Source organism: Podarcis liolepis, assembly GCF_965112155.1.
Source record: "Podarcis liolepis genome assembly, chromosome: 4".
In the NCBI taxonomy this organism is placed as follows: Eukaryota; Metazoa; Chordata; class Lepidosauria; order Squamata; family Lacertidae; genus Podarcis; species Podarcis liolepis.
This window is the reverse complement of record NC_139558.1, coordinates 97,765,123-97,774,599: the sequence shown is the minus strand read 5'-3', so window position 1 is coordinate 97,774,599 and position 9,477 is coordinate 97,765,123. Positions and strand designations below refer to the sequence as shown.

The 9,477-nt window shown below is 45.7% G+C and overlaps 1 protein-coding gene across 1 annotated transcript; it reads left to right on the top strand.

The window, feature by feature from the left end:
- Positions 1–4,469: 4,469 nt before the first annotated feature.
- Positions 4,470–5,033, top strand: LOC310704854 (peptidyl-prolyl cis-trans isomerase A-like; the record flags this gene model as incomplete). Its single annotated transcript, XM_083498820.1, has 1 exon — positions 4,470–5,033. One exon carries the CDS (start codon positions 4,470–4,472, stop codon positions 4,938–4,940), a length of 471 nt encoding a protein of 156 aa, XP_083354946.1. The 3' UTR covers positions 4,941–5,033.
- Between the last annotated feature and the right edge of the window lie 4,444 nt (positions 5,034–9,477).

Below are 9,477 nucleotides of genomic sequence, written 5' to 3'. Positions count from 1 at the left end.
TATTGTTGACCACCAGCATTACACTTTCCATTTTTAAGTTCGGAATAGAGTAGTTGCTTTGGAAGACGACAATCAGGCATCCGCACAACATGACCAGTCCAACGAAGTTGATATTGAAGAATCATTGCTTCGACACCGGTGATCTTTGCTTCTTCCAGTACACTGGCATTAGTTCGCCTGTCTTCCCAAGGGATGTGTAAAAATTCAGTGATTGAGGTGTATGTATGTATGATTACGATGATTATATGCAGATGGTGCTGATTATTTCTATTTTCTGTGCAGCCGTTGCTTGTTTCCCTGGGATCGTAATAATAATAATAATAATAATAATAATAATAATAATAATAATAATAATAATAATAATAGCAGCAACAACAACTTTTTACAAAGAACTGCTAATGGGCATCCTGATTTTGCCACTGAGGCTGCCCCCTCCTTCTCAGTTGATGTGTTCAGCACATTCCATTGCAAAGGAACGTAATATTTTGACTTGGTGGTAATTTATTTCGCTGGTCAAAATAGTGTGTGGGAGCTCAGCTCTCTATACCCGCCTCTCTGCTCTTTCCTTTTGCACTGCGTATATTTGGCTTGGGATGCAATCTGTTGATACAGGAAGCTGGAATCTGCTTCTGCGAGATTCTTGGGAAAGGACATGGTGTGACCAAGAAGAGCTTCAAGGCTCTAAACTTATATTGCTTTTCATATTGTGGAGTGGATTCCCTTTTTTTGGGGGGGGGTGCAACATCTGAACAAAGTGTGTACGTGTATTTCTGTGTGTGCGATGTTCCAAGGAAGTACAGGATCTTGAACCAGGTGGAGCCTTCCTTCCTTCCAAGTGCAGGCAAAGACCTGCATGGGTTGAATTCTGCTTTGCAAAGGACCCTCGCTGACTCACATTCTATGCCACAGGGATAAATGAATTTGTCAATGCTGACTTTTCTTAGTTTCTCTCTTTTCCCCCTGCCTTAAGCTCAGTTTTCCACACTGGTTTGTTAATTTTTCTATTTAAAAAGTCCTCATAAAAATTCACCCATATATGAAGTGTGATTTTCTCCTAATGTATTGCTGTTTGTTGTTTAGTCGTTTAGTCGTGTCCGACTCTTCGTGACCCCCTGGACCAGAGCACGCCAGGCACTCCTGTCTTCCACTGCCTCCTGCAGTTTGGTCCAACTCATGCTGGAAGCTTCGAGAACACTGTCCAACCATCTCGTCCTCTGTCATCCCCTTCTCCTTGTGCCCTCCATCTTTCCCAACATCAGGGTCTTTTCCAGGGAGTCTTCTCTTCTCATGAGGTGGCCAAAGTGTTGGAGCCTCAGCTTCAGGATCTGTCCTTCCAGTGAGCACTCAGGGCTGATTTCCTTAAGAACGGAGAGGTTTGATCTTCTTGCAGTCCATGGGACTCTCAAGAGTCTCCTCCAGCACCAGAATTCAAAAGCATCCATTCTTCGGCAATCAGCCTTCTTTATGGTCCAGCTCTCACTTCCATACATCCCGCAAAACGGTATACATTTTGCAAAATAGTTTCCCCCTCGTAAAATGTGCTACCAGCCTTGTATCTGGCATCGCTTGGGAATTCTAAGGTTGTGTGTGGAATCAGTTTTGAAAAGTACATCCCATAATGTTACCACTACTACTATTATTAACATTATTATAATAATATTTGTTTATATCCCACCTTTTTCCTAGGCTGGAACTCAGGGTGGCTTGCACAAAAAACAAAACAAAAAGGCAGATAAAATGTTAAAAGCGAAAAACATAGAAAAGATAAAAGGTAAACAGTGATGAGCATATAATAAAATTAAAACAATAAAAAGATTCAAAGTAGCATCCAGTTGTAGCCAAACATAGATGAAAACCTGCTTCTTGATTGCAGGAACCATTGTGGAAAAGTGGATATCTTCAGAGGCATCCAATTTCATAGTGAGCAAGCAACTTTCCAAAATATATAATTGATTTTGATATGTGTTTTTAATACAAAAGTATGCATTCCTATGTATACCCAGCCACACCCCAATACAAGAAATTTTTGTACACATTTTCCTGTTGGAAGGCAGCACCCCAAAATTGGGGGAAGTGCAAATTTTGAAGGAATGTTGAATTTCGTCTGTCGTTTTGCGGGGAAGGCTGAATTAGATCGGTTCACATGGAAATGCAAACAAAGTCAAATTTCTCTCCCATTCCTACGTTCCCGGATCTCTGCTGTTGCACTTCCAACAAGTTCACATAGTTGTGAACTGCCCTGTGGTATGCAAAGTTAATAAATAAATAAATAAAATAATAAACAAATAATAAATAAAGCAAGCATTGGTCATCTTGGGATCTGTTTCTGACAGCTGAGGGCATCCTTATGGACCGAGCGGGAAGAAGGAGGCTGGACAGAGAGATTTTGGTAACAGGAGGAGAAATTTTACGTTGAGGTTCAAAGGCCTTTTCTCTGATGTGTTTGGGATTAAATTGCAAAGAAACCCGCAAGCCCGTGTATTTTAAGAGCAGTTGCTGTGGTTGCTTTTGGTGCCATATTAAAAACCAGAGAAATATGTTCTCCTGAACAAAAAGCACATGTGGTCTGAAATATAAGATGGGCTGGTCTTTCCTCAGTGGTATGCACCTTTCATCCAGCTAGAAACCTCTTAAGCCATGGACTTTCAAATGTCCTACATTTAGCCAGGGAACCATTTAAACATGGGTGCATCTGCCATGGAAGAAGTATGCCTTGCAGAGGATTCTGGGAGATGGGCTGCTGCTCATACTTGGTTTGAGGACCAGAGTGTTTAAGGACATTCACAGGGAAACCAAAATGCTTGTTTACAAAGCTATTGTACTACCAAGCTTACTGTATGCTTGTGAAACATGGACTGCTTACAAATGCCATCTCCAACTCCTTGAAAGATTCCATCAATGGTGCCTCCCAAAATTTTTACACATCGCTTGGGAAGACAGGTGAACTAATGCCAGTGTACTGGAAAAAACAAATATCACCAGTGTCAAAGCATTGATTCTTCAACATCAACTTTGTTGGACTGGTCATATTGTGCGGATGCCTGATTGTCGTCTTTCAAAGCAACTACTCTATTCCGAACTTAAAAATGGAAAGCGTAATGCTGGTGGTCAACAAAAGAGGTTTAAAGACTGTCTCAAGGCAAATCTTTAAAACTGTAGCATAAACACCGACAACTGGGAAACACTGGCCTGCGAGTGCTCCAGTTGGAGAACGGCCTTTACCAAAGGTGTCATGGGCTTTGAAGACGCTTGAACTCAAGACGAAAGGGAGAAACGTGCTAAGAGGAAGCCATGCTTGGCAAATCCACATCGTGAGCAACTTCTGCCCGGAAACCAATGTCCCCACTGTGGAAGGACGTGTGGATCCAGAATTGGCCTCCACAGCCACTTACGGACTCACTGTTAAGACCGTGTTCATGGAAGACAATCTCACTCAGCTACGAGGGGTCACCAAAGAAGAAGAGGAAGAAGTCGAGTTGGAGCTTAGCATCGCCCTGGGTAATATGTGTCCCAGGACACACTGAGCCCATTCTAGGCCGGAAATGGGGACCCTGTCTCCTTCCATATGGTCCTGAACTCCAACACTCATCAATGACAGCCAACAGGACCATCGCTGAGGGATGATGGGAACTGGAGTCCAGCAATACCTGGAGGACCAAAGGCTTCTCATCCTTGTTATAGGGGGATATCAGTGATGCAAGCAGGTTCTCTTTTGCAAGATCCTCTCGCAGCCCTACCTGGAGATGTGAGAGATTGAATCAGGGACCTTCTGCACACAAGGTCCCCTGCCTGAGTCCCTGGAGGGCAGCTGTCATTCAGCATGGATGATTCTGAGCTAGAAGGACCCAATGGTCCGACGGCCAATAAGACGGCTTCCGATGTATTGTATCTCAGCACCAATGGGTTCAAATTCCTAACTGGGCTTAGGAAACAAATATGCTGTTTTCCTGACATGTGCCGCACTCCTTACTGTGTGGAGAGGGGCTGACGCTAGTGCTGCCTGTTACCGCCGCTGGTGGTTTTCTTTCTTTTTTTTTAAAGCCAGTGGCATAGCGTGGGGGGTGCAGGGGGGCCCGGCCGCACCGGGCGCAACATCGGGGGGGGGGCGCTCGCACTCGCAGCTCTCTGCCCCTCCCTGGCTCACTCACTCTCTCTCACTGCAGTGCTGGCTGTGCGAATCCGATCCGAGCCGCTGGGTCGCCGCCCACTGTGGAGGGGGTGGGTGCCAGGCGTGCGGTGCGGAGAGAGAGCGAGGGACTATCTGGGGGAGGGACAGTGCAGCGGCCGCCCAGCGCAGCGTTGAGCGCGGGAGAGAACCACACCAGACCAGACCAGGCAGCAGCAAGAAGAAGCTGGCAGGGGCGGCAGGTTAGGGGTTAGGGGGCGCAAATTACTTGCCTTGCCCCGGGTGCTGACAACCCATGCTACGCCGCTGTTTAAAGCTACCCCCTTTCTTTATTCGACTCATCATGACCAACCCAGTTGTGTTTTTTTATGTTGCCGCCGCCGGCGAGCCCATGGGGCGTGTCACCTTCGAGCTATTTGCAGACAAGTTTCCAAAGACAGCAGAGAATTTCCGTGCCTTAAGGGGGAAAGGTTTTGGTTACAAGGGGCCCTGCTTCCACAGAATCATTCCTGGGTTCATGCGCCAGGGTGGTGACTTTACTCATCATAATGGAACAGGTGGTAAATTGATTTACGGTGAGAAGTTTGCTGATGAGAACTTCGTCCTCAAGCACACAGGTGCTGGCATCTTGTCTATGGCAAATGCTGGTCCCAATACAAATGGGTCTCAATTATTCATCTGCACTGCCAAAACTGACCGGCTGGATGGTAAACATGTGGTCTTTGGCAAAGTCAAAGATGGAATGAATATTGTGGAAGCAATGGAGCGCTTTGGGTCAAGGAACGGCAAGACAAGCAAGAAGATCACCATCTGACTGTGGGGAGCTGTCATAAAATTCCTTTGTCTTAACAGTCAACCATTCCTTCTGTAGCTGGGGGTAGTCCCCTCTAATCCTTGTGCTCCTGACTTACTGACATGTACCGTATTTTTCACCCTATAGGATGCACTTTTTCCCCTCCAAAAACTAAGGGGAAATGTGAGTGCGTCCTATGGAGCGAATGCAGGCTCCTTGGCTTCAGCGATAGCAACGCGAAGTCTCCTAAGCACAGAGGGAGCGCTCCCTCCGTGCTCCGGAGGCTACGTGTTGCTTTCGCTGAAGCCTGGAGAGCGAGAGGGGTCAGTGCGCACCAATCCCTCTCGCTCTCCAGGCTTCAGGGATAGCCACCTGAAGCCTTCAGAGCACAGCAGGAGTTTCTGCTGCGCTCCGGAGGCTTCGGGTTCTTTTTGCTGAAGCCAGGAGAGCAAGACTCTCCTGGCTTCAGCAGAGAGGGAGAGCTGCGCAGCACCCCTTCAGCCAAGCGGGAGGAGAAATGGAAGGGGCTCCATTTCTCCTGCCGCTTCGCTGAAGGGGCGCTGAGCAGAGAGGGGGAGAATTTTTTTCCTTGTTCTCCCCCTCTAAAACAAGGTGCGTCCTATGGTCGGGTGCGTCCTATAGAGCGAAAAATACTGTGTTTTTAAAGCAGGGTTCGGGGAAGCTGTGATAGCTCAGTCAGTAGAGCATGAGACTCTTAATCTCAGGGTTCTGGGTTCGGATCCCACGTTGGGCAAAAGATTCCTGCATTGCAGGGGTTTGGAGTAGACGACCCTCGCGTTCCCTTCTAACTCTATAATTCCATGCTTCCAGGTGTTGCTGGACTCTAACTCCCATCACCCCTCACTGTCAGCCAGTGCTGACTAGGGCTGATGGAGACCCCCACATACAGAGGTTTCTTATCCCTGTTTTAAAGCTTTGGTTGGTGGAGCCCAATTCTGAACTGAGCGGTGAGTATGGTGCCCACGACTAACTTTGGTGATGCTTCTTCTTCTTCTTTATTTCCATGCTGATTTGGAAGTCTGGCACGTGTTTCTGGGTTGTTTATCGGCCTGGGAAGATGAGTCTTGTACAGGAAGCTGTGCTTCAGAAGGAGGAGGGGGTTGCAAAAGTAGAAAAGGGATGGAAAACAGCAACATCTGACGGGATGACGCTTCCATGGGAATTTGTCCCTGGAACTGTTTAGTACACACATGTGGCTGTTGGGCAAGGCTGGTTCTGTGGGAACGAAACAACACAGCAAGCCGCAAAGAAAAGGAACCAACACCAAAGGAAAAAATGCAGAGTGTAAACACGGACCCAGAATTTTTATGTTGCCGTCGCTGACTTGTTCCATTGACTGCTTCAAACACAGAGCGGATTTCTCTTCACTCTGGGGGATTGTGGGACCAGAGACCAGGCCAACATGATGGTTATGTTTTTCATTTTCCTCCCCAGGATGAAACATGAGCCGTTTTGCAGCCAAGTAAGTTCTACTCAAAGTAGACCCGTGGAAATTAATTGGCCTAAGTTTGCCACAGTGGCAACATGTGCTTGACCTGAGTCGAAGAGGCTAGAACCCGAAGGGAAAGTGACAGAATGTACTTAGGGCTTGAAAAGAGAGGCTCTAAGGAGGACCCTCTAAGATAGTGGTTCTCCACCTGTGGGTCCCCAGATGTTGTTGGACTACAACTCCCATCATCCCTGAGCTCTGGCCTTGCTAGCTAGGGGTGATGGGAGTTGTAGTTCGACAACATTAGGGACCCGCAGGTTGAGAAAGGCTGCTTTAAGAGCAACATGGCTCTTGAGAGCTAGAGGAGTGTTGTAAGCAGTTAGCAGACATATAGCAAAAGCCAGTGCTGCTGCTGCACCTGGGTGATGAAAGGGATGGGGACGCACCCAGGTGGGTCCTTTTGGCATTTCATCACTTGGCCTGTGCGTGAAATCCGTTCTCCCAGGGCCGGATTTAGGTTTGATGAGGCCCTAAGTTACTGAAGGTAATGGGGCCCCTTAGATGTCCAGCTGTCCTTTGTCAACAACAAATGGTCGCTGTGTTTTGACCCTGATGTTGGGAAAGATGGAGGGCACAAGGAGAAGGGGATGAGAGAGGACGAGATCCTTGGACAGTGTTCTCGAAGCTACCAGCATGAGTTTGACTAAATTGCGGGAGGCAGTGGAAGACAGGAGTGCCTGGCGATAAAAGGGGAGGGAAAACGGACAGGTGAGTCCTCCAGGAAGCCTTTTGGCTTTTCATCACTTGGCCTGTGTGTGAAATCCATTCTCCAAGGGTCAGATTTAGGTTTGATGAGGCCCTAAGCTACAGAAGGTAATGGGGCCCTTTATGTGTCCAGCTGTCCTTTGTCAACAGCAAATTGCAACTGTTTTTTGTGTTGTATATATGCTATATGGTAATTTATGGACCTAAAGCCACTGTGAGAACAGGATGCTGGACTAGATGGACCATTGGCCGAATTCTGCAGGGTTTTCCTTCTGTTCTTCTGTTTTTGTTTACATTCCCCGTTAAGGATAATTATTTATTTGACACTGAAATGGAAAATGCCTGCATGTATGTTGCTAAAGGTTTAACGTTGGAAAATTCCACTGGACTATTCTAAGGAACTCTAAGGAGCTTTAATAGTTGATAATGAACTATTGCTGTTTTCCAGTATCTCTGACGTGAGTGTTTAACCTTAGATCGGGTGATTAAGGTATTGAATTAGAAATCGCAATCTTGAAAGGGAGTTGCCTTTGTTCTCAGACTGTGAGAGTAAGGATGTAAATGAAGCTCTCCAGGTAAACAGCCTAAGGCAAAATGGAGGCTGGAACCTCTGCTTCTAGGTCTGTTGGAGTTATTTCATGTTTTGTAAGATACTGAGCATATGCCTTGGACGGGCATACGTCTTGTGGAACTGTCTGGATATATCATTTGATGTTTCTGTTCTGTTTTGACGAAAGTTCTGCCAAGTAAAGTTTTGAACAATATCTCATGGGTCTGGACTATGCTTCATTACAAAAAGGAGTCCGATTTTATTCTTCCTGTCAGTTCAAACTGTGCAATAGTAATATCTGCAGCACCTCCTTGCCATTTGCATTGTGTTTCCTTTGCAGTGAAATAAATGAGGTTGGATAACGTAATGAGAAGACAACTTACGTAATTTCACCATGGTGGACAATGAGGTGAATAGAGTAGCCTTTGGGGGAAGACAAACTGCAGCAGAATTGAAACGGCACGGCATGCGATAAATACGCAGCGGAACCAGACACAATGCCTTTTTCCATCCCTAAATTAAGCCATCGTCTAGGCTGTACCACAACATATTGCAGGTGGAACATGAATCGGATTTCTCCTCTGTGCAACATCAGCAATGAAAGTCCTCCATGATGAAAATGATGTATAGATGGTATATTACACCTGTCAAGTTAGCGAAAATGTATAAAGTCAGTAATAAATGTTGGAAATGTAAAGAAAAAGAGGGGACATTTTATCACATGTGGTGGGAATGTAAAAAGGTGAAATGCTTCTGGGAGATGATATATAAGGAGATGAAAAAAATGTTGAAATATACATTTATAAAGAAACCAGAAGCATTTTTACTGGGCATTGTGGAGAGTGATATAAATAGAAAGGAATCTAAGCTCTTTTTATATGCAATAACAGCAGCAAGAATATTACTGGCCCAAAAATGGAAGCAAGAAGAATTACCGACGATTGAAGAATGGAGGATGAAGTTAATGGACTATGCAGAACTAGATGAACTAACAGGAAGGATTCGAAACCGGCGGGACCAGAAATTCACAGAAGACTGGAGTAAATTTACAGACTATTTGAAAAGTATTTGTGAAGATCAGATGTCGTTTGTAGGTTTGCAAGAAGTTTTGTGAGGAGTATTATTGGAAGTATTGCAAAAATGGAGAAGGGGAAGGATGATTTGTTAAGAGATGTAAAGGCAATATAAAGTTAAGAAATGCATAGGAAGTGGTTAAAACGGTGGATCATCAGAGGTGCTGATGGAAGTCTCAAAAGACTGTATAAGTGATAAGTTTTGTGGTACATTTTATAATTTATACGTTAAAATCAATAAAAATTACTCAAAAAAAAAAAAGCAATGAAATTCCTCCACAAATGCTGGTTCTGGATAATGGCGGCCCATAAATTTCTCAGTAGATCCTCTGCTTTCTTCAATTTGCTTTGCGGTTGTTTTCCGAAAGCCGCTATGACGCTCAAATCGCTTTCAGCTTTGTAGTCTTAGCCACCTTTAGGGCACCGAGTTTTCTTTTCTGGAGAGCCATCGAAGGAAGTTCAGCTCTACATATTTGCTCCATGAGATCAGAGTCTTCTGGGGGGTGGCGGGGAGAGGAATGAACCGCAACACTTGGCATCGTGGCAGCAGAGAGAATCCGTTTTCCGGCCCGGGCCCTTATGGGCGCACATAAACGAATGTACAGGAAATCCAGCCTGTTGGCAAGATTTATGGAGGTGCTGAGTGCTAGGAATGCAAGCGCCGGCCCTCCAATCGGGCTCTTGGAACCAACTGTGCAGGTACAGACAGAAATGCTTAGG